Source organism: Rhinoraja longicauda, chromosome 10 (assembly GCF_053455715.1).
Source record: "Rhinoraja longicauda isolate Sanriku21f chromosome 10, sRhiLon1.1, whole genome shotgun sequence".
Classification (NCBI taxonomy): domain Eukaryota; kingdom Metazoa; phylum Chordata; class Chondrichthyes; order Rajiformes; family Arhynchobatidae; genus Rhinoraja; species Rhinoraja longicauda.
In genome coordinates, this window is record NC_135962.1 from 41,992,251 (window position 1) to 42,017,872 (window position 25,622).

At 38.0% G+C, this 25,622-nt stretch overlaps 1 protein-coding gene across 4 annotated transcripts in view; it reads left to right on the plus strand.

The window, feature by feature from the left end:
* The first annotated feature begins 1,754 nt into the window (after positions 1 to 1,754).
* The window catches only part of ppm1aa (protein phosphatase, Mg2+/Mn2+ dependent, 1Aa), a 36,930-nt gene continuing 13,062 nt past the window's right edge, over positions 1,755 to 25,622 (plus strand). The window contains exons 1-5 of one of the 4 annotated variants that reach the window (XM_078406754.1): positions 1,755 to 2,008; positions 9,255 to 9,345; positions 10,705 to 11,562; positions 15,652 to 15,769; positions 20,349 to 20,460. In XM_078406754.1, coding sequence (XP_078262880.1) covers positions 10,726 to 11,562; positions 15,652 to 15,769; positions 20,349 to 20,460 — 1,067 coding nt within the window. In that variant the 5' untranslated portion in view covers positions 1,755 to 2,008; positions 9,255 to 9,345; positions 10,705 to 10,725. Of the gene's footprint in view, positions 2,009 to 8,020; positions 8,053 to 9,254; positions 9,346 to 10,704; positions 11,563 to 15,651; positions 16,768 to 20,348; positions 20,462 to 25,622 lie in introns of those variants that run through there. The other 3 variants (XM_078406755.1, XR_013547747.1, XM_078406753.1) reach the window with 3 other exon arrangements.

The following is a 25,622-nucleotide window of genomic DNA, read 5'->3' on the forward strand; positions in this document are numbered from 1 at the left end:
TATGAATATTGATTTCTTTAATTTCAAGTAACCCTTTCATCCCCTCTCTCCATCCCTCCAAGTCGTACCAGCTTCAAAGTTGTCTTGTTGAGTCTCGTTGGCTGTACTCGTTTTCACCTTGCACGCAGCTAAACAATTGACTGTTTCCTTTATCATTGTTACTTTTTTTGCATATCTTTCATTCTACAGATGTTCTACACCTCCCTACATCGTCTGCATTTTCTCATTTCAGCTTTCACCTGACTGTCAGAAAGGTCTTGGCCCAAAATGTCACCTATTTTCCCGCCAAAATGTGCCACCTGACCTTTCTGGCTTAGTGTAATATGCGATACATTTCAAAACAACATGACTTACCATGATAAGTACTTGCAGCACTGTGCCCGGTTTGAATCCAGTTTGGAATGTTCCAGTATTTCTTGAAAGGTCAGTAAGTAGACACTTTATTGTTGGGTCTAAAATTAATGTTTGCTCCAGATGTTTTCCTCAAACTCCTGCAAGTTGATGTCGATATACGACCAGAACAGTTGCGACCATACAAACTTGTAAATAACGGTCCTTGTATTTAAATTCCATTCAATTTATAGTAAATGCAGGAGATTGTACACCGAGTTCCAAGGAACTGCAATACAGACAACCTTCCCGTCGCTAAAATACTAATTTTACCCATTAAATGCCTTTTAAAATGTCCCCTGCACCCTTCCACTTCCTTAATTTGGGATCTACTCTATTCCTCTTAAATCTCATGGGCTTTTACTTTTATAATCATTTTGTCAGGTGAATCTCATCAAGTCTTCTGAGAATCGAACATAGACACAAAAAGCTGAAGTAACTCAGGTGGACAGGCAGCATCTCTGGAGATAAGGAATGGGTGACCTTTCTGATCAAGACCCGTCTTCAGACCCTTCTGAGAATCAATGTAAACATAATTTGCGTTATTCTCGTCGATGTATAAACTTCCACTCTGAAGTGCATACTCTCAGGCTAATCTCCCAACTCTCACTATCCTTTTTTTGTTCTCCACAATCTCTCATTGGAGAAACAGGTTTATTTATGGTCCACAAGGTATATGATCATCTAAAGTAACCACAGTCCTAAGGGTTAAATGAATAGGACGTCATGTCTGTTCTATCTTTGAAAGAGATCTGGTGATTATGTAGGCTCGACTATTTTCCCATCTGTCACTCAGTGCCCCAAATCTATCGATCTCAATCTTGAAAATATTAAACAACTGATCCCTCAGCCCTCCAAGATGGAAATCTGAAGGGTCCTGACCCGCTGTCCCCCGGCATTTTAATTTTAATCAAGATTCCAGGATCTGCAGTTTCTTATGTCTCCGAGGAAGAGAATTGCAAAGACTTACAACCTCTGCCTAAATAAATTTATCATTGCAGTTGAAATGTTTAATCTCAGCCTTGAGATAACGATTGTTCGTTCTGCACACTTCATCTTGTGGAAAAAGTCCACCGAGCAATCTACCGTGTCCAAATTTCCTTTCTGAATTTTTAAATACTTATAGTTTGGTGACGAACATGGTTTATATTCACAGTCTGAAGAAGGGTCTCGACCCGAAACGTCGCCCATTCCTTCTCTCCAGAGATGCTGCCTGTCCTGCTGAGTTACTCCAGCATTTTTGTACCTATCTTTGGTGTAAACCAGCATCTACAGTTCCTTTTTTACTGGGTTTTTTTGGCAAATTAATGTTCAGAGAATTGCACTGTGCAGCCTTTCTGCTGGGAGGAGAGGAAGCGTGTTGTGACAGGCTGCCTTGCACTCGGTCGCACAACCTGCTGTGCCGCTCACATCCGGGTGCTGCGGCCCGGGCCGGTGGCTGGTCGCTCGGCGCAGCCGCCGTTGTCGCCAGACGAGGGGGAACCGCCGCCGCCGCCGAAACTCAGCCGCTTCTCCGGCATGTCTTGGGCCCTTCTCGCTCTCACGGATCGTAGTAATCGCCGCCCGGTGAATGCTCTCGTTCTGAAGGACGTTTCGCCGTCTGCCTGGGGGAGTGGAGGTGGGTGTTGGTCTCCGACTCTGTGTGTGCGCCATAAGTCGAGGCCACCAGTCACCTCGGAGCCGCGGCGAGGCAGAGGGCGCCATGTCAAAGTATAGGCCTCAACGTTGAAATTCTAGGCAGAGATAATCACTCTCCCCCCCCTTCCCTTCCCTTCCCCGCCCCAGGTTTCTCTTTCCGCATTCTGATCCGAAGTACTCTGGATCTTTGCATCCGCGCTGAGTCAGTTTTATTCTTTTGACATTGCCCTTCCTTCCCATTAGCCTTGAACGTTAAAATCAGATCAGAAGGGCGTTTCATGGGTGTGTACTTGGCTAGATTTATGTAATTTAACTGCACCTTTAATGGAATTACCCAAGTGAAAACGATTACCCTTGAACTGCAACCGAGAGTATATAAGGAACATATCCGAAAATGCTGGAAAAACTCAGCAGGTCAAGCAGCATTGTGGAATGAGAATCAAACTGAAATATTAACTTTAAAAAAAAACACAGTTGCTGCTAGTTCTACTGAATGTTTCTAACATTTGCTGATTCTATTTCAGATTTTCTTAATGTTTTATTAGTTTCGTATACTTGTTTCACAAAAAAAAATCAGATATCCAAATTCAGGTTATCTAACACACTGTATGCACGTTGGCCTCAATCAACCACCTCTTGAACTGGAGTGTAAGCAAGTCATATTTGACCTGGAGGAATTGCCAAGAAGAAGCTGTTATTTTCTGAACTTATTTAAAATGTTATTCAGGTTGTTAAAACTACTTAGCAGGGACTTTGGAAATTAACAGTAATATTAGTTATTGTTGTAAAGTAAATTCAGATGTGGAGGTGAATGAGCCGATGTGTTCTTTTGATGTAATTCCAGGGGAGTTCAGTTTAGTTTATTGTCACGTGTACTGAGGTACAGTGAAAAGTTTTTGTTGTGTACTATCCAGTCAGCGGAAAGACAATACATGATTACAATCAAACCATTTACCGTATATAGATACATGATAAAGGAATAGCGTTTCGTGTAAGATAAAGCCAGCAAAATCCAATCAAGGATAGTGTGAGGGTCACCAACGAGATAGATTGTAGTTCAGGACTGCTCTCTAGTTGTAGTTGCCCTATTTAAGCTTCTGCTATGTGCCCGCGTTTGGCCATATCCATCTAAACTTTTTCTATCAAAGTAACTACCTTCTCTGGCGGCTCATTCCATCTACCCACCACCCTCTGAGTAACCTATTAATTCTTTCCCCTCTCATCTTAAACCTATGTCCTCTGGTTCTTGATTCCCCTATTCTGTGTAAAGGAATCTGTGCATTCATTTCTCCACAAGATTGTGTACACCTCTGCAAGATCATCCTTCAGCCTCCTGCTCTCCAAGAAATAGTCCTATCTGGCCCAATGTCTCCCCCTCTAGCTCAGGCCCTCAAGTCCTGGCAACATTCTTGTAAATCTTCTCTGTACTCGTGTAAGCTTAATTATATCTTTCCTGTAGCAGGATGACCAAAACTGAACACAATACTCCAAATGCAGCCTCACCAATCCCAGCTTCTATACTCTGTACCCTGACTGATGAGGGCCAGTGTACTAAAAGCCGCCTTCATTACCGTATCTACCTGTGATGCCACTTTCAGGTCCCTGTGCACTGCACTCCTGGATTAATCTGCCTGATAACACTGTCCATGTCCCTACCATTCACTGTGAAGGTCCTGCCCTGGTTTTTGATTTCTCAAAAGGCAACAACTCACATTATCTTCATTAAACTTCATTAACCATTCTTTGGCCCACCTGCTGGCTGATCAAGGTCCTGTTGTGATTTTTAATAACTTTCTTCACTGTCTGTGATAAAACCTCCTTAATGCCATCTGCAAACTTTGTAATTGTGCCTTTCACGTTTTCATCTAAATCGTTCAAAAGACACCGTTGAAAATCACTGAAAAGACTTTTGGATAGGTACATGAATGGGAAATGTTTAGAGGGGTATTGGCCAAACGAGGGCAGTGGGACCAGTGTAGATGGGGTATCTTGGTCAGCATGGGCAAGTTGGGCCGAAGGACCTATTTTCATGTTATATGAATCTATGACTAAATCACAAATGGCAATGGGCCAAGCACTGATTCCCGAGGTACACCTCTAGTCACAGGCCTCCAGTCTGAAATATAACCTTCCACTACCACTTTCTGCTTCAATGCTAATTCTGGAAGGCTGCAAGATGCATGATCAGGGGTGCTGTGTCTCACGCATTCTCTGCGTCTTTGGATTGACAAATGAGGTTGGGAACAAAAATATTGAGTGGTTCTGGGGTAGCAAATGAAAATGTTGATCTGAAACCTGTGTTCATGTTTGAGGCCTTGGCAGAGGCATTCCAGAAATCAGGTATGTAATCCACATTTTGATCTCCCTAATGTAAAGCAAATCATTTTGTGACAAAGGCATACCTTGTGTAAACAGCAAGAAGTAGAAGTGAATTGCTGTTGAATTGGAATACTAGGCACTGGATCGTGAGAAGATCGTTTGAGTTATCTGAGGACTGGATTCAGGTTCCATGAATGGAAAAGTTTATTGGAATATTGATGACATGAGTGATGAGGGTAAAGGGAATTCAGTTGTAATTCTGGGTGAAATGTAATGGGTGAGACAAAATGTGGTAAATGGGATACACTGAGTGGACAGCTCTTAACTACAGCAGAGCTGAATTCATTCATGGCTGAGGAAAAGGGGAGCCGTTTCAATAGCATTGCAGCAACAGCTAGCATTATCAGGAAAAATACAAGAAAGACAGAATCTGGAAAAATGGGATGGAGTACTTTTAGGAAGAGTACTGTAAGTCCCTTGCATTATAATTGACAATTTCTTGCTCAAAATTGTTGAGAAATGGCCATATTGAGAAACTGCAAATGTTGGAAATCTTAAATAAAACATAAACATTGCTGGCAGCACTAAACAGGTCAAGCAGCATCTGTGGAAAAATAACTAATTCATGTTTTCAGATCAACGCTTCTGATTAAGGGTCTAGAATTTGGAATGTTAACTCTGTTTCTCTTTCTGAAGATGCTGCCTGACCTAATTAAATATTACAATAAAACATTGAATGTAATTTAATAAAGGGAATAAGTTTAATTATAGCAGTTTATTTTTCAATTTGGCAGCATCATTTTTTTGCATATTGTGAATTGGAAGATGGAGTTTGTTTTTAGTTATATTTGGAATGGTGTGTACTGTTAATATGAGAAAACCAGGGGTAGTATTTAGATTCATTATTTCCATTTTTACTCTAGTTTATCAAGAAAATTTTGATTCGTATTGAAAATTAGAAGAGCTTCATCAGACTTTGTCCTAGATTTTATATTTTGTTTAATTTTTTAACCGCATGATTGACACTTCAGCTTCTCAAAATTTGCTTGCCCTTTTACCCAGTGCTCAAATGCAAGCACAGTACATATTATTTTATTCTGTAATTTTATCAGAATACACAAAACTTAGAGTACTATATTTGTTGCACTTATCTCTTAACCATTTGGTGTACTGACAGATAAACGTATCTTACCTTGACTTAAGTGAGCTGCTGAAAGTTGTAATATATTTGAAAATCTCACCAACAAAATAAAATAATTAAGACCCTGAATGCGGTAACTTAATAAACCTTTACAGTGCATCACAAGGCCTGCTTCAGCTTTGTTGTATTTGAGACTCCATCACTGTTCAAAACTCTAATTCAAGATCGGTCTTATTCATTAAACTAATGTTTTGGGTCATTGGAATTGTGGAAGAATTTTCCAGGTACGGAAAGAATAAGATTTTTTTAATGCGGTTGCTACCATCTTTAGTCTTTCAATGTGATTTTTGGTTTATGAAATGAAGTATAGAATTTAAACCTAAACCAGGCACCAAGTATTAGGTTTCAAGGTCAAGGTCAGTTTATTGTCACATGTATCAATTAAGGTACAGTGAAATTCAAATTACCATACAGCCATACTAATAAAAAAGCAACAAGACACACAACTACATAAAAGTTAACATGAACATCCACCACAGCGGATTCCCCACATTCCTTACTGTGATGGAAGGCAATAAAGTCCAATCTACTTCCTCTTTTTATTCTCCCGCGGTCGGGGCAGTCGTACCATCCGCAGTCGGAGTGATCGAAGCTCCCGCAGCCGGCGCTTGAAGCCTTTGTGTCAGGGCGATCAAAACTCCTGCAGCTTGGAGTCCCCGAAGTCGGTCTCTGACCAGAGAACGCGGGCTCCGTGATGTTAAAGTCCCGCAGACTCCCCAGGTAGAGCTCAGAGATGGATCCCTAGCTCCGTGATGTTAAATTCTACAGGCACCCACGGTGGAGCTCTCTCCAGCAAAGGCCGCCAACCCCTCGGTGTTAGGCCGCAGTGCAGATGGAGATACAATACAAAAAAAAATTGCATCTCCGTCGAGGTAAGAGATTAGAAAAAGTTTCCCCCAACTCCCCGCCCCCACCCCCTACAAAAAACAAGCTAAAGAACAATAAAAACATACATTTAACACATACAAATAAACAACAAAAGAAGGAAAGGAGAGACAGACTGTTGGCGAGGCAGCCATTGCTGGCACCACCCGATGGATTTATAAGAAATCTAAATATATCTATTTTTGATTCTCCAAACTGTCCATATCCTCAGCATTGTTTTTGACTTTGAGGTGAACTTTAGTCTATCCATCCGCAAATTGTTATGAAGACTCTTTCCACTTCCATAGTTCTCGTCTGATTTTTGCCACTTCTTCAGAATATAGGCTGTAGATAACCTTTTCTTCAAGTTTGCTACCTTGAGAATTAATTACTTGTTCAGTCTTTTGCCATCTTCCTTCTTTATGCTCTCCATAATTTGACGTCACCCAAAACTATGTTGCCTGTGTCGTGACTCGTACACATCATCAATGTTTCCTAAGCCTTTCTTAGACCTCTTTTGCCCCCCAACGCTTCCTAACCAATACTTTTCTATACTTTCTATCAACTGAACAAATGTCTAGAGTATCTGCATTTTTTCCTGTGTAGTTTCTTCCCCATCGGTAATCATGGCATCAGCTGTCACTAAACTCTGTTCCTCCCCATTTTTCATCCTTTAAGATTTTGCTTAAAAGGTATTAGTTATACCCTAGTGTTTTTTTTAATTTTCTTATATGGATTATTGTTATTTACATTTGAATACGCACTGATAAAGTGTCTTGGAATTCTTTGTGTTAATAATGTTTTATAAATATATCATTAGGTCTGCAATCCTATTTACTCCTTGATAATTTTATGACAATAGCATAAAGTAAATAAATAAAATGCTTTCCTTATGGTGTAAAGGGATGATTCATATCTGTGAAGAATACCATGGCACCTTACCAAGAGCAAGCACCTGGAACTTGATTAATATTTATCCAACAAATACATGAGGAAAACATTTGCTGCTTGTAGAAGCTAGAAGTTAACAAATTGGCTGTTGTATTTCCTTGCATTATAAAAGGGACTACATCAAAAGTGGTTGTAAAGTTCTTTGGAAGTCCTGTGATTGTGAAAAGATGTGTACATATGGTGATAAGAAGTTATTAAAACATCTTGCACAGTTTCCTACCTCATCACACACATAATCTTCTTGGAGACCTTCATAGATTTGATTCATTCCTTTACACTAAATGTGACTCATGCCCCCCCCCCCCCCCCCCCGGTTACAGTTGTTCAGGTAACGGAAATTTACCCTTACAGAAATCACAAATTGTAACCCATTGCAAAGATTGGGAAGCTTTTTAAAAAAACAGATTGTAGCTAAAAGGGCAGTACAGGGAGAAAAGACGAAATACGAAAGTAAGCTAGCCAATAATAATACAAAAGAGGATAACAAAAGTTTCTTCAGATATATAAATAATAACCATACTTTATTAGCCAAGTATGTTTTGCAACATATGAGGAATTTCATTTGCCATACAGTCATACAAATGGGGCTTCCCGACCTCGGTCTCAACCCGAGACTGCGAGCTCCTCGATGTTAAAGTCTGCAGGCCGCAGTTGGAGCGTCGATCCCAGGCAAGGAATCGCCACCGATGGTAAGTCCATGCTCCACGGTGAGGCTCAAAGTCAGTCCCGAGCAAGGCCTTCGGCTCCATGTTGTTGGGCCGCAGAGCGGAAAACAATCACATTTGGATCCGGAAAACAATCAAATTTCCGTCAAAGAGTAAGAAAGAGGCAAGAGTGAACATTGGACCGCTGGAAAATGATGCTGGAGGAGTGATAAAGGGGAATAAAGAAAAGGCAGAAGAATTGAATACTTTTTTTGCATCAGTTTTCACAGTAAAAGGCACCAGCAAAGTGCCGGAAAGTCAAGGAGTGGAAGTTAGTGGAATGACTATCACTATCACCGTAAACCCTTGCCTAAGACAGAGTTTGCGCAAGTTGGAATCGTTGTGAAACTTCTAAACTGAAGAAAATCTGGATCCAGACTTGTTAACTTATCTTCTTAAAACAATACCTCTCCCATTGCAACAATCTAGTGAATCTATGTCACAAATTTATTGCTCCACACATGGGGTGATCAGACCCATTTGCAATCTTGCAGACCGTTATAATTCAATAAGGCACCATTACTTTGAATCCGAATCCTCTTGAATTAGGTACAGTGTACAGTTTTGGTCTCCTAATTTGAGGAAGGACATCCTTGTAATTGAGGCAGTGCAGCGTAGCTTCACGAGATTGATCCCTGGGAAGGCGGGACTGTCATATGAGGAAAGATTGAAAAGACTAGGCTTGTATTCACTGGAGTTTAGAAGGATGAGAGGGGATATTAAAGAGACATATAAAATTATAAAAGGACTGGAAAAACTAGATACAGGAAAAATGTTCCCAATGTTGGGTGAGTCCAGAACTAGGGGCCACACACAGTCTTGGAATAAAGGGGAAGCCATTTAAAACTGAGGTGAGAAGGCACTTTTTCACCCAGACAGTTGTGAAATTGTGGAATTCTCTGCCACAGAGGGCAGTGGAGGCCAAATCACTGGATGGATTTAAGAGAGGGTTAGATAGAGCCCGAGGGGCTAGTGGAATCAAGGGATATGGGGAGAAGGCAGGCATGGGTTATTGATTGTGGATGATCAGCCATGATCACAATGAATGGCGGTGCTGGCTCGAAGGGCCGAATGGCCTCCTCCTGCACCTATTTCTATGTTTCTATCTTTAAAGCCCAAAATGCCATTTTGTTTTTCTCCTGATTGCTTAATGTATTTCTATGTTAATTTTCAATGTCATTGCACAGGTTCACTTGAGTCCATCTGAATACCCAATACCCTTTCAATCTCCCATCATTTATGAGGTGCTCAGCTTTCCCATTTTTTCTATCGAAGTAGGTGAGTCACATTTTTGACACATTACGTTCTCATCCCATTCATTGAACCTTTTATTTCTTCCTGAAACTTCTATGCACCCACTGCAACCATTTTACCTTCTAGCTTTTTGTAAATATTACACTTGATCACCGTATTAAAATCATTGATATAGGTTGCGAACAGTTGGGACCGCAGTACTGATTCCTGTCGCATCCCACAAATCACAGCCTCGCATTTGGAAAATAATTCATTTATTCCTACTATCTTCTGTCCATAAACTAATCCTCAATCCAATTAAGTATTTTCCCTTCAGTTTCATATGCTCCTATTTGTTTTAATAATCTCTTGTGAGGCATAATATCTGAGGCAAATTTACTTCATGCAATAAAAAAAATGGTTGATTTTCACTATACCTCAGTGCTGTGTCACTCTTCTAAGCTCATATCCTTTCAAGGTTTGGTCCCCCTAATCTATTATGCTAGTGGGAACCTGAAAAAGATCTGATAGATTTGTGAAAGGTGATTTCCCTTTCTTAAATTAATTTTAACTCTGCTTAATGTATTGTTATTATTATTTTCTAGTTGACCTGTTGTCAATTTCTGAATAATAGATTCTGGTGCATTCTCAATATTGGACCAACTGTCTGCAGCTGTATTTGCTACCTTTTTGTGATTTTAGTAATTTTAGCAATATTGCTACCAATACTAAATTGGGCATCGCTTCCTTGATATGCTTTAGTCTTTTATCGAAATCATCTTCATTGGTTCTCTGGACACCAGTAAATTTGCCATGAAAATAAAGCTAACATCACCAAAATTGAGTCAGTGAAAGCATTCTTGGTCAGAATATCTGGTTGTGCAATTAATTACATAACTACATTAACCATAAGTGGTGTACTTTTATCAGTTTGATATCAATGGATTATTTATTGAGTTATTACTGAGTAATAATTGTAAAATCATACAGCACGGAAACAGGCTTGGCCCAACTTACCCATGCCGACAAAGATGCCCCATCTAAGCTAGGCCCATTTGCCTGCATTTGGTCTATATCTAAACTTTTCCTATCCATGAAGTGTAATCCCCTATCTCTGTGTCTCCCTCTCCCCTGACTCTCAGTCTGAAGAAGGGTCTCGACCCGAAACGTCACCCATTTCTTCTCCCCAGAGATGCTGCCTGTCCCACTGAGTTACTCCAGCATTTTGTGTGTAAACCAGTGTCTGCAGTTCCTTCCTACCTATTAACTAATTTAACATGGCATCAGAGTCATTTGTATTCATTTTACATGACGTGCAACTGTAATGGAGATTACATCTTTTTCTTTCAGTGCATTAATCAAATGTGTAGAAAATTGAAATATGTTTTTTTACTTTTTCTTCAGTACTGAACATATTGTGGAAAAATGGGAGCTTTTCTGGATAAACCAAAGATGGAAAAGCACAATGCCCGTGGTGAGGGGAACGATCTGCATTATGGACTGAGCAGTATGCAAGGCTGGCGAATTGAGATGGAAGATGCACACACAGCAGTCATTGGCTTGCCACATGGACTTGAGGCATGGTCATTCTTTGCAGTCTATGATGGGCATGCTGGTTCCCAAGTTGCCAGATATTGCTGTGAACATTTGTTGGGTCACATCACCAGCACTCATGATTTCAAAGTTAGTGATGATCTGACAGACCTTACTGTGGAAAAAGTGAAGAGTGGAATTCGTACAGGTTTTTTGCAGATAGATGAGCACATGCGAACAATCTCTGAGAAGAGGCATGGTTCAGACAGGAGTGGGTCAACTGCAGTGGGCGTCATGCTTTCACCCAAGCATATTTACTTCATCAACTGTGGAGACTCACGAGGATTGCTCTGTAGGAATGGACAGGTCCATTTCTTTACACAAGACCACAAACCAAGTAACCCACTGGAGAAAGAGCGCATCCAGAATGCTGGTGGCTCTGTGATGATTCAGCGTGTGAATGGTTCCCTTGCTGTTTCAAGAGCACTTGGAGACTTTGATTACAAGTGTGTGCATGGGAAGGGACCAACAGAACAGCTTGTTTCACCAGAACCTGAGGTTTATGAAATTGAGAGAAGGGACAATGACCAGTTTATTATCCTAGCATGTGATGGCATTTGGGACGTCATGGGGAATGAAGAAATCTGTGAATTTGTTAAGTCCAGGCTGGAAGTTAGCGATGACCTTGAGAAAGTTTGTAACCAGATTGTTGACGCATGCTTGTACAAGGTATAGTGAATATCCTTCCCATTTTTATTGTATTTAAATCATTTTATATTATCTTCAAAGTAAAGCACACAATTATTAACTTTTAGTACTGAATTCTATCTTGCGATGAGAATGCCCAACAATTGCTTACTTACACTGCAGGAATTATTGTGTTCTTGCTGTCAAAGTTGTCAGCATTCTGGTGATAATTGTACATAATTGCAGTTTCCTTCATGTGCTGTTTGAGTAGCATCAAGATGAGGCGGTTAAAATTATTTATGGGCCAGTAACATTTGAAGAACCTTTTTGTTTCTTTTGCAATAACATTGAAATGCCATGTTTCTTCCTAACATCAGCAAATGCACAAAAGTGATGGTTTGAAGTTTATAATTAAAATCCTGAAGTTGCAGTACATTGGTCACATGGACCTACTTTTCTGGTGGCATAAAGAGTTTTGGACAACTAAGTGACATTAATTATGGGAAAATGTTATACTTTTCAATTGGAAAATTAGGATTCTGAATCAACTCTTAAAAGGGAGCTATTCCATAAAAGATCCTCGCACAAGGTATAGAAACTTTGGCTGAATCAGCCAAGGCTACCTATGCTTATGGAATGTTCTTGTAATGCAGCAAATTCATGATACTTGATTATAGGTGTAAAAAGGAAGGCAAATTGGAATATGACATTCTGTGTAATCACTGATCAGAAACCAAATTTTGAATTTGTGGAGGTTGTCTAATAGAACAAATTTATGAAGTAAAGACAAACGTGTGCATTGACTTTAGAATATTTGCCAAGGCTATTTCACAGGCTACATGCTGGACTTTGAGAAGGTTGTTCTCTGCTGTGCTTTGATCATGCTGAAAAGCAAATATCTGATAATTTGTATTCTTGAAATTAGTTTAAATTGGCTTTTTACAAGTGGAAAGTAATGCTGCATTTTAAAGATTGTGAACAGATTCTTGATTTTTTAACAAACATTTCAGCGACAGCTTTAATTATGAAGTGGAATAGGCCACAAAACTCTTGAGGTATTTTGAAGACTTGACCGAGGTCACAAATACTCTACAGCTCTTAAGCATTTGACCAAGTAACAGGTGATGGTGACACAAGAGACTGCAATACTGGAATCTTAGCAGGTTGGGCAATAACTATAGAGGGAAATGGACAGATGTCATTTTGAGTTGTGACCTGTTTTCAGGACTGGAGTAAAGGGGAGGTACCTAGTAGAAAGTGGCGAGGGGCAGGCATAGGGGTAGTGCAAGAGCTGGCATATGATGTGTCGATTCTGGTAAGATTGGCAGGTGAGCAAGGTGGGGGTGAGAAGGGTGGAGGTAGTCACAAAGGCTGATGTGGTAAGTGGAACAGATAATGAGCTGCAGATAGCGGAATCTGATAAAGGAATGTGAGGAGTGAAATGTAGAATGAGACAGAGGTATGCAGGGTATAGGGAACATGGAGAGAGTCGGAAGTGGATGATGCACAGAAAATGGAGATGGAGGAGGGAAAGGAACTGGGTGATGGAAGGCTTGGGGAATGGAAAGAAAGATGTGCGTGGGAGGACCTACATGGATGAGAGGGTGGTGAGAACATTCAGTATTTTGTGGTTCTGAAGGCTACCCAAGTGGAATATGAGCTGCTGTTCTCCCAGTTTGCTTGTAGCCGTGTGCTTGACTGCTAGACTTCATTGCAGTCTTGCAATGAAGGAGGCCTAAGACAGACAGGTCAGAAGGGGATTGGTGGCTGGCAACCACTAGCTCTAGCTGGCTCTGTTGGAGAGAGTGCAACCATTTGGTGAAGTGGTCTTTCCAAAACCACATCAATTCTCGATCCCGTTCCCATAGCTCAGAAGGACACAAAGTGCTGGAGTAACTCAGCAGGTCAGGTAGCATCTCTGGAGAACATGGATTGGTAACCTATCCATGTTCTCCAGAGTTGCTGCCTGATCTGCTGAGTTACTCCAGCACTTTGAGTCCTTTTGTGTAGTAAACAGCATCTGTAATTCCTTGTTTCTACCCATAGCTTAAAATATTGATTCAAGTTCAGCCAGCTGTCAAATATTTAGATTTGCTGATATGTGGGAAAAAATAAGTTTGTTTTTCTTGGCAAATACTGGTTGCTTCCTTGATTACAATGGCGCAGATCTTCTGAGATCATGCCAAAAAAATAATCCCAGAATTCAACTCGGGTCATAGAGGCTCTGTTCTAAGCAGCGGCCGCATCCAAAAGCCACTAAAAGCACAGCTTGAACACACAAATGTCAATGAATGCTTGTGAATGTCAAGGTGTCTGCTTTAAGGTAATCCCAATACTGGACTCAGTCACACAATGTGTTATAAATGAGCTCCCAGTGGAAGTCTGCATCTGGGACCTTACTGGAACAAGTACTATAGAACCAGTGGCACACAGCCAGAAATATTTTTAGAGGTCAGAGGAAGTACTGACCCAGTATATTTCAAGCTTTTTATGCAATGGGACTGTAATTTATGTTGATATCAAATAATTATTTTAAACTTGTTTTTCTTACTAAAAATAATCAAAAGGTTCTCAGCAAATTGGCAGCCATCTATTCCTATACTATGGGCACATTTCTTAATGACATTTGCTGTTATAAATTCCCAGATTCTAGTTTAAAATGCTTAAATTAAACAGATATAGTTTTTTAAATGTGGAAAAAAACCTTTTCAGCAGGGCTCTCCTTGGTTGAGTTTCCAAACTGGTTCTCAAAATGAATTTCTAAATTTTGCTTGGTCAAGAGCTGAGAGGCAAATACCCTCCATGTTATCACTTCATAGATTCATTTAGCATGGAAACGGGCCCTTCGGTCCAACTTGCCAATGCTGCTCAAGATGCCTTTCTGCGCTAGTCTTGTTTGCCTTTATCCCGTATCCATGATCCCTCTAGACCTTTTCTATCCATTTACCTATCTAAATGTCTTTTAAATGTTGTTGTCGTACCCACTTCAACTACTGCCTTTGGCAACTTGTTCCATTTACTCATTACCCTCTGTGTGAAAAAATTGCCCCTTAGGTTTCTGTTAAATCTTTCCCATCTCAGATTAAACCTATGCCCTCTAATTCTTAATTTCCCCCAACTCTGAAAAAAAAACTGTACATTCACCCTATCTATACCCTCATAACTTTGTATACCTCTATACGATCACTCCTCAGTCTCCTTTGTTCCAAGAAATAAGATCCTAACCTTCCCAACCTCTTCCTATAACTCACTCTCGAGTCTTGACAATATTGCCATAAATCGTTTCTACACTTTTTCTGGCATCTTTCCTACAGGAGGGTGACTAAAACTGCATATCATGTTCACCAACGTCTTGTATAACATACCATCCCAACGTCCATACTCGGTGTCCTTACAAATGAAAGCCAGCATGAAAAAAGCTGCCTTCACCACTCTGTCCACTCCTAGATCCCTCTGTTCTACAACACTTCCAATGTTCACTGTGAAAGTCCTACATTGGTTTGACATCCCAAAATGCATCCCAAAAATCCTACATAGAAACATAGAAAACATAGAAAGTTAGGTGCAGGAGTAGGCCATTCGACCCTTTGAGCCAGCACAGCCATTCAATATGATCATGGCTGATCATCTAAAATCAGTAGCTTGATCCTGCTTTTTCCCCATATCTCTTGATTCCTTTAGCCCTAAGAGCTAAATCTAACTCTATCTTGAAAACGTCCAGTGAATTGGCCTCCACTACATTCTGTGGCAGAGAATTCCACAGATTCACAACTCTGGGTGAAAAAGTTTTTCCTCATCTCAGTCCTAAATGGCCTATCCCTTATTCTTAAACTGTGACCCCTGGTTCTGGACTCCCCCAACATCAGGAACATTTTTCCCACCTCGCACCTATCTGAATCAAATTTGTTTACCATTCCTCGGCCATTACCCAGCTGATCAAGATCCCACTGCAATTCTTGATAACATCACTATTTTGCAGTTGTACATTTAGTGTATTTACTTTAAAAAATACTGGAAAAATTAATAATGGTATATATTTACTGATTTCACTTCTAAAATTATATTTACGAATGGATTTAATAACTGTTTTGCTTATTTAAATGAGATTATTTTCTTCCCCCTTCAAAACAGGGGAGTCGGGACAACATGAGTGTCGTATTGATTTGCTTTCCAAATGCACCAAAGGTGTCGCCAGAAGCAGTGAAAAGAGAAGCTGAGTTGGATAAACATCTGGAGAGCAAAGTGGAAGGTGGAGCATCTAAAAAAACACTTGTTGCTAAGTAAAATAACTTAAAAAGGAATTTAAATGTGTTAACCCTCTAAGTTCGTTCATAAGAACCAGCAGCTAAATTTTATATATCTTTGACTTTCTGTTGCTCCTCGATGACCTTAACTGATATTTTACTTCAGTATAATACTGGATACAATGCTTATTAATACCTGAAACATTTTATTAAAATAGTGTATATATTAAAAAATAATAATTTTATATAACTTTGTGTTATCATAAATACACACTTGAGCTTAGAGGGATAACTTTCATTTAATACACAAGTTGAAATTTTCAGTTACATATCATGTAGTTATTACCTTATACTAGCACAACTAGTTTTGTTGTGGAGACCATTTCCCTTAACTAATTTCATTAGTTCTTGTATTTTCTAAGGATCTCTGGTTGTTATAATTTTTGTTCATCTAAATAATGAAAGCTGCTAGAGTGATTATTTACTGTAGTTTGCTCAGGTGACGAGGCTGTCATTATTACAATGTAGCTGTGCACTGGAAGTGTTGCTGCTTTGGTTCTGCCGACTCGAAAAATTAGACTATCACTGTTTGTGTATTTAATTGTATAATGCTTTATCAAAATGTTGCACAAGGTCACAACAGACCGTTCTGTTTGTCATAGAATGTTAAACACTAAGTTAGGGACCCTGGGCAAATATCTGGATTTTTGAAAAAAATTAAGACCCTTGTTCCAAATTTTCAAGACTTTCAGATTTTTGATAATTTCTGACTTTTGTTCCATTGAATGGGAAAATTGGTAACAGGATCATTGTTTTGGCCTATTTCCTTTTAATATATTTGTTGTGAATAATTTGTCATTTCACTTTGCATTACAAGTTGAAAATGAAGATGGCAGTTAACATTTAAAATAGTAAACGTCTGTGTTTGCTACAGCTCTAAATATATCAGCTTGAACAATATACTGTTGAGGGAAAGATAAAATTACCACCATTCCAGGAAAAGGTAAATTCCATTCAAGGATAACATCTGATATTATAGAGGTAACAGCTTGTTTATAAATAGGAACCAAATATGACTGATATGCATATATTGGAACAGCAAATAATGTGCGCTCATCAAAATTTAAGTGAACTTCTTGACCATTCCAGTATTAGATATACAATGTTGCCTTACCTTGGTTAGATGAACCTATTTGTAAGATTGTCAGTCACTGCAGTGTGAAAATGCAGTGTTTAAAACAAACACAGGCAATACTCACATTCAGATTAAGTTTGTACAAGCATATCATTGAGCCATTACATGCGCTTATGTGGGGGAAAGGCTCCACTCTAAAGCTTTTTTATGCATATAATCCCTTCTTATTAACTGGATTTAATAGTTTCTATTATTTTTTATTACATTTTAAAGTAATTTTATGTATTATAGAATAAAATACAAGTAGTGATTGTGACATGTAATGTTCAATTTACATTTAACGAAATGAGAAATGAATTAAGATTAAGCAGTTTAGTTACTGAATGTTATGTGTTTTTGAGATTGATTTTTATGCATACATATTTTCTGTTAGTCATTTGACTGCAGACCTGGAAAATGAAAAAACAAACATAATTAGCCAAAATTACTGAATTTAAAATAAAGTTAAATGTACATTGGTGCAAATGTTTTTTAAAATCATTCTTTCATTGGAATTAACAGCACAATTTTTGTCTTCTGCTAGAAAATCCCTTCAAAATAAATCAAGTTAATAATGTAGCTTATTTTATAATGCCTGGAGTAATGGAAAAGAAATGCAATTTTTTTATGAAAAAAGCAGATCTGCAGTTCATAAAATGTTTTGCAGTAGACCTATAACATTTATATGGTTAAATATTCAATAAGCACTGGTTATGTTGTGGAGCTGTCCATTATTGTAAATACAGCAGATTTATAGAGGGAAACTGAACTCTGACTATCAGATTTTTTGAAATGCTTGTTTTGTCACCTGGCTTACATGGTTCTGTTTGCCATGCTCCCTTGACTTGCTGGGACTCCGATTTCCATGCTCTCTTAAATCTCACTGGGGCCCCGGTTCCTGTGCTGCCTTAAATCTCACCTAGCTCACTGGAAAATGTATTATACAGTTATGTAACATCTAAAAATGGAAGTTAAAAGTGTTTTAAGGTATTGATAGGAATAACATCTCATAGTCTGGAAAATCTGCTGGTCTCGTGCCACCAAAATCTAAAATATGTTGATTATTGGGTTTTGGTATATTAATCAAATTTGAGTGAGGAACACTATGATTTGATGCAGCATTGGACATGGAGGTGGTTTATAGTTGTTGCTTCTATGAAGCAACTGCCTGATAAGAATTAGGACTAAATTGGCATAAATTCTAATGCATGAATTAAACAAAGTGTTCAAAGATCATGTTAACCATTTGGGTCCAACTTTGAAATGTACCTTCTAACTTGATTAGAAAGTCCTGTATAGTCTTGTCTTTCTGTGAACAGAAAAATTAAATAACTGTGTATATGTGAATATGTTTCTATTTGTTCTAGTTTAGTGAGAGGTCAGTGAACCATGTACATACATACAAGCTATATTCTAATTTTTAAATACGTTGGCTTTAAACATAAATAGTTTTATTAGTGATTTTAGTTTGGTAAAATTATGGAACTGTTGCTGGTGATGTATTTCTTAGCTTCAGCAAGAATTTTTTTTAGTACAGGATCCATTTGTTAGTTATCCTTTTCTTTCTTTTATATTTAATTTACTTAAATGTATCAATGGAACAGAATATAAAACCAGTTTAACTGCATGAAGATGGTATGGGAATTGCTGAGAATTGTCGTGTACAATGTGAACATTATCAGCAAATGATGAGTGGAGGTGTGCAATTTTAGAATGATGCAAAATGCAGTTGCATGATATAAATTGATGTGAAATGTTTGCTAACAAAAGTTACATTACGTGGCAGTAATTGCATTGTGCATCAGTAATGCATATCTCTGAATTGATTATTGCTATTATATAATGCCTTGACATTAACTAAAAATTTTAACTTGACTGAATTTCATGTGAGATCCTTTTTTTAAAAAGAACAACAAAATTATGGAGCCATTTGATCAGTCAACTATGTTTGATTAATTAGTTCCTTCACTTTATCTTGGATACAGCTAAGATTGGAAGTTTGATATTTTGAGAGTTTCCACCAAAAGCTTTTACTTTCATGAACACAGTGTAATTGTTGTGTGTTTAAGCCAACTAGAATCATACTGACACGTGTACAATTGATGATAGAGGTTCATGTTTTTGGTGCCTGCAGGCGATAATTTAAAATTCTCTCTTAGTTTTATATATGTTTTATATTCTGTTTTCCTTTTCCTGGGGTCTTTATAGGAAAAAAAGATTGTGTGTGCATGGAGACATAATCTATTTTAATAATTAGATTGATTTTTAACCAAAATAAAAAAGGCATTGTATAATGTGCTGAACAACAGGACATTTAATGGTATATTTTCCGAAGTGACACTTCAGGTAACATTGAAATATATAATATGTTGGCATCCTGCGGATAGATAGAATACAATAGGCATATACAGATGAAGAAATAACATTATACAATTTTGCTAAAATTAATACATGTGTATTTGAGTTTTGTTCTGTGGCAGCATCAGTTTGCCTAGCCTCTGTGTCTGGTAACGAGCAGTTTATTTGACTTTTTGTAGAAAAAAAGATGAGATGTTGAACTGTCATTGCTCTCATTTTGTCTCAACATCTTCAGTCAAATAAGACTTCTAAGAATTTAAGAAAGTATTTACAAACGTATACTGTGACAAAAAAGTGATTAATGTAATGTAGTCACTTGCTTAATGTTTGCACACAAAAACAGCATAATTATCATATATACACAAATCAAGCAGTTTAGTGGTTTAAAATATATGGCTATTAAGTAGCTATAAATCTTTTATTTTTGTATAGTAAATTATACACTTAGGATTAAATACAGTATGCTAATAATGTTAGTCATAGTTATAGTTATGTTAAAAAGTTACTCTAATAAAGAATTTTACTGAATCAATTCTGAGATCTTTGGATTTTTTTTATTTGACCAAGTTTTAGAAAGCATTTATAGAATATTTAATGAAATGAATTTAACATCCGTCTCAGTCCCTGCTAGTAAGATTTCTCCGAGTCATGATTGATTTTTGTTAATTAAAAGTAGAACTAATACTTGTGGTAAATTATGCCTTCCAATCCAGAACCCAGCAGCTTCGATTCACTCATTACATTAAGTGAAATGCTGCATGTGCTCAGAACATTATCCGGTCAGATTTCATTCTTTTTTCTCCCATTGTTAATGTTCTACTTTTGCACTTTAATTGAGTACTCAAAATTTTAATCGGGTAATTGTATAAGATGAATATTGCCAATACAATATACCTTGGCTACTACATCAGATTCTTTCTGGAAGGTTCACTGATCTTTCATAGTTTCTGCTGTGTTGTTTGTGTCGTAGTATTTCCAGTTTTGATTTTCTGATATTCAAATAGTTTTTAAATGCATATTCCACTGACCCACAAGTCCTTCTGATTCCCCAGAAATCTTTGAGAAGCAGGGTGCTGAGGGGGTGCCAGATGTAGTCCACATGATGCATGCTTTGTCGTCGGAGAGCATCCCAAACCTCCCACCGGGAGGTGAACTGGCCAGCAAGTGAGTGTACAATGTGTGGATTCATAATCTATATTTAAAGATCAATATGCACTGTTGAAAGGAACTTAAAGGGGGCTGCTAATCACTTGTATAATGTACGAGTACAAACTCACTACCACTTTTGGCATTTCATAACGGTAAGAGTGAATCCTATTGAGTATAGAGAGGGAATTATGATCATCACTGAAGTCTCACCTGTTCAGCACTGCCTTCAACCACTGAAGGTCACCTCACCTTCTGTCTCCTTTTTCTGTACGTTTACTTATTTATCTATTTATTCAATTCTCTATGTTCTAGAAATCCCTGTAAAGCGTCTTTGAGTGTTTGAAAAGCGCTATATAAATGTAATGCATTATTATTATTATTATTATATCTGCATTTTTGATAATAGTGGTAATGAATGGATTATCTAAAAACATTGTGTGTGTGTGTATTGGATTGTTTCTTTACAGTGATTAACAGTCCAAATTTAACCCCTTTGCAGTGCAAAATCAATTTATGCTTATTTAATCTTGACATTAAAAACTGTAAATTACAGATATACTAATTAAGTGATTTCTAGATGTAATATCCATTATGGGAGAGAATCTTGCATCCACTTAAATATGTACAATTCTCATCGATAATTTATGGCCAAATGAGTGACTTATTAGACTTACAACTTTTTTTATTTTTGTGATTATTATAAATTAAAACTGCGGTATCCTTTTTACGTTAGGCTTCTTGCGTTGTTTAAAAGCAACATTTAAAGACTTTAATTCACAAGCTCATGACTTTTTTGAACTGAACTTCTATGCACATCCTTGTCAATAGCACGACTGTGTAAATGCAATGTAAAGTCCAATGAAAAGGATTCTGCAAGGGAATTTGAATTTGAAAAATTTGCATGCTCATTTGATTAAAGTATGCTTGAAATTGCCACATTTCATTCGTAGAATTCTACAAATACATTTTAAAGCTAATTGAGCTAAGTCAGTGTTGGACCATTCATGTATTTATTCTAACTTGCATATATTTCAGTGGAGTATAATTTCAAATATTTATTTCAAATATAGTTAGGACGCCACTGCCATTATTGCATCTTTATTTGGAAAATGAATGGCTTTTGCAAATGTAGCATTGAAACAGCATAACTTTAATATGGGTAAATGAAGAACATCTACATGTTGACTCCAGTGCATTCATTTGCCAACATACAGTAAGGTGTGCTAAGCTTTTTTGTTTATTCTAAATAATAATGCATATAGTTACATCAGTATGTTGAATATATATATTTAAAACATTTTCTGAAAACTTAATGCTTTTATTACAATCAGAAACTTGATGGATATATCTCACGTGAATAATTTAAATTGGTACTCAGTGCAGTCTCGAAAATAGGATAATATATATGGGTTGGGCACGGGCAAGTTGGGCCGATGGGCCTATTTCTGTGCTGTATAAATTTATGAATTCTAGTCTAATAATGTTTGGGGGATGAGAATGTAGGTTTTATTTTCAAATTTGCCCAAATTGGGTGCACCCAAATTAATGTTATAGATACTAATGGTCTAGTTCACACAATAGTGTTATGAGGAACGGGAGTGAATGTGTGGGGGAGCAGCTGGAAATTAATATTTCATCAAACAGCACTGTGAATCACGACTTAAGAAATAGCTTTTTAATTTCTTCCCTTTATCAAAAATCTTTATGTAGTAATATTTCCAATTATTATTCCAGATTAATCTATATATGGAAAGCACTAAATTACTCATAAATAATATTTATGTTCTTGTGGATGTTAATACACTATTCTTACAACTGAATACCAAAATTCCTCCTTGTGTCCATTTGCAGGAAATGAAATGGTTCGGCAAACTTTAAGCTTTCTTTGTATGAGGAGGAGGTTCTTTAGCCAGAGGATGGTGAATCTGTGGAATTCATTGCCACAGACAGCTGTGGAGGCCTAGTCATTGGTTATTTTTTAAGTGGGGATTGATAGGTTCTTGATTAGTAAAGGATGAAGGCAGGAGAATGGGGTTGAGAATTAAGATACAAAAATAAATTACATTTTCATTGTACCTGTTGTGAAATATTCCAAAATGCGTCACAGGAAAATTAACAAAAAAATTTGAAATCAAACTGTATGAACCTTTATGATCGGTAAGTCAAGTCAAGTCAATTTTATTTGTATAGCACATTTAAAAACAACCCACGTTGACCAAAGTGCTGTACATCTGATTAGGTACGAAGGGGGAAAAAATGAAACATACAGTAGGATCGTGATTGCTGAGAAAGGAGAAACATAAAGGAAAACAGAAATGTGGAATGTCATAGAATAAGATAAAATCTATTTCCTATAGAGCTGAATCTAATGATGGAATAATTAGTAAAGGGGATGTATGGGAAACAGATCAAGAATCCATGGGATCCAGAATGGTGGAGGTTGCAGGGGCCATGAATAGATTTATAAATGAGGATTCACATTTTTTAATTTGTGTTGACTAGGAGTCATTTAATACTATCAAGCCCAGGGGTTTGTCTGACTTCTGTGGTTGGTAAAATTTTATAGTCGATTATTAAAGGTGAGGTTTTGGCAAACCTGGGAGCACATGATACATTTGGCCAACGTCAGCATGGTTTTGTTAAGGGGCGATCTTGCCTGACAAATCTGTTGGAGTTTTTTGAGGAGGTAACAAGCAGGATCGACAAAGGAGTGACAGTGGATGTTGTTTACTTGGATTTTCAGAAAGTCAGATAAGGTGCCTCACATGAGGCTGCTAAACAAGATAGGAGCCCATGGTATTGGAGGCAAGGTATTAGCATGGATAGATTAGCTGACTGGCAGAAGGCAATGAGTGGGAATAAAGGGAGCCTATCCTGGTTGCCTGCCGGTTACTAGTGATCCACAGGGGTTGGTGTATGGTCTGCTACTTTTGGATACTGGCTGATGGAATTGATGGTTTGTAGTCAGATTTGCGGATGATGTGAAGATTGGTGGAGGGCCAAGTAGTGTTGAAGAAGCAGGGAGTCTGCAGAAGGACTTGGACAGGTTGGGAGAGTTAGCAAAGCAGTGGCAAATAGATTAAGGCATTTGGTAGGAATAGAGTCATACAAAATTGGCAAATGGAATGCAGTGTAGCAAAGTGTCATGCACTTTGATAGAAGGAATAAAGGCATGGACTACTTTCCCAAATGGGGAGAGGCTTCAGAAATCAGAGAATTGGGTGCTGGTGCAGGATTCCTAAATTTGTTGGTTCAGTTGGCGGTAAGGAAGGCAAATGCAATGCGAGCATTCATTTTGAGGGGACGAGAATATAAAAACAAGGATGGAATGCTGAGGCTTTATAAAGCACTGGTGCAGCCACATTTGGAGTATTGTGAACAATTTTGGGCCCCATATCTGAGGAACGATGTACTGGCATTGGAGGGGGTCTAGAGGAGGTTTATGAGAATGATCCCAGGGATGATTGCATCAACGTAAAATGAGCATTTGAAGGCCCTGAGACTGTACTCGTTGGAGTTTAGAAAGATATGGGGGGGGGGGGGGGGTCTCATTGGGACCTATTGGATGATGAAAGTCCTAAATAGAGTGGAAGTGGAAAGGATGTTTTCAGTAATGGGGGACACTGGAACCAGAGGGAACAGCCATGATTGAATGGTGGAGTAGACTCAATGGGCTGAATGGCCTAATTCATTCTGCCACATCCATTTGTGAATAGTGATTTTAGTTAAACAACTAAAGAGAGGAGGAGGCTCCCTAAAATCTCCCCAAATGAAGATGGCACTTGGCACATAAGTACAAAGACAAGGCTGAAGCATTGTGATCATCTTCAATAGTTGATTCTCCATCTTAATCTTCACCTGACTTATTAATCATGGCAATTTGAAATACTGCATCTGATGAAAGGAAATGTCTGATGGCACTGGAAAGTACATGATAAATTAGGCCAACGTCAGCACGGTTGAGCAAATATTGCAGCAAGGTCCCAGCAAGATCCTGGCAGTAGTTCTGGAAACGTTGACCAGAGTTAGCAGCACCCCGAGCCAGTTGCAATGTGGGCATAAACCCAACAAAACTGAAAGTTGCCCAAGTATATTGTGGCTGCAGAGAGGAGGACAAAAACATCTTTCCAAAGCCAGTATCTGGCTCTCAATCATCAGCAAATTGGCAAAAAAAAAATCAGATTCCATTTGGATTCTATCAGAATCTCACAGCTCTCGATCTTGTTACAGTTTTGTTGAAATGTTACAAATGAACATTGAGGTAATTTTGACTGCCTTGAAGGATGCAGCAGCAGTTAATCATTGGTTTTGGAATTTGGAATTGATGGGGGTTTGCTAGGGAGGGGAGAGGGGGAAATAACTAAAAATGGAAAACAAGGGAAAGGAACATGAATTAAATGAGTATCATGCATCAGCCTTTTCATGGACAGTGTAAAAATAATTGTAAAGAGGGAATTAGATAGGAGTGGGAACTCAGAGAAAATTTAAGTCACCAGGAAAGTGTCCTGATAAATTATTGGAAATGTCAGCTGACCAGTCTCCAGGTCCTGACAGATTCATCACAATATTTTAATGGAAGGGGGAGTGAAATAGTTGATGCAATGATTGTAATTTTCTAAAATTCCCTAGTTCGGAGAAGACTCCATTAGATTGAAAAATAGTAAATGTAATTCACTTCTTCAAAAACGATGCAAGACAAAAAGCAGGAATCAACAGGCCAACTAATTTAACATCTGTCATTAAACATTTTTAAAAGCTATTATTAAAAAGTTTTTGTAGGAAAATTAGAAACATTTTGTGCTTCAGGAAAACTTAGCACAGTCATTGGAAAGAAAGAAATACATTAAATTTCTTTTGAAGAAGTAACATGCTGTGGATAAGGAAAAAACATGGATGCACAAAGATTCTTACAAAAAAATAAACTTTTATGGTGTAAGAAGTAATATGAGTATAGATAGAAGATGGCTGGCTAAAAGGAAACAGTTAGCTTAAATGCATCCTTTTCAGTTTGGCAAGATGTAATAAGTAGTGTACCACTAACATCAATGCTGGGGCCCCTACTTTAAAAAAAGATTGTAGATAATTGATTTAGATGCAGACACTCAAGGTATGGTTAATAAATTTACTGCAGATGAGATTGGTAGCATAGTATGTGAAGAGGACATAAGGAAGCTACA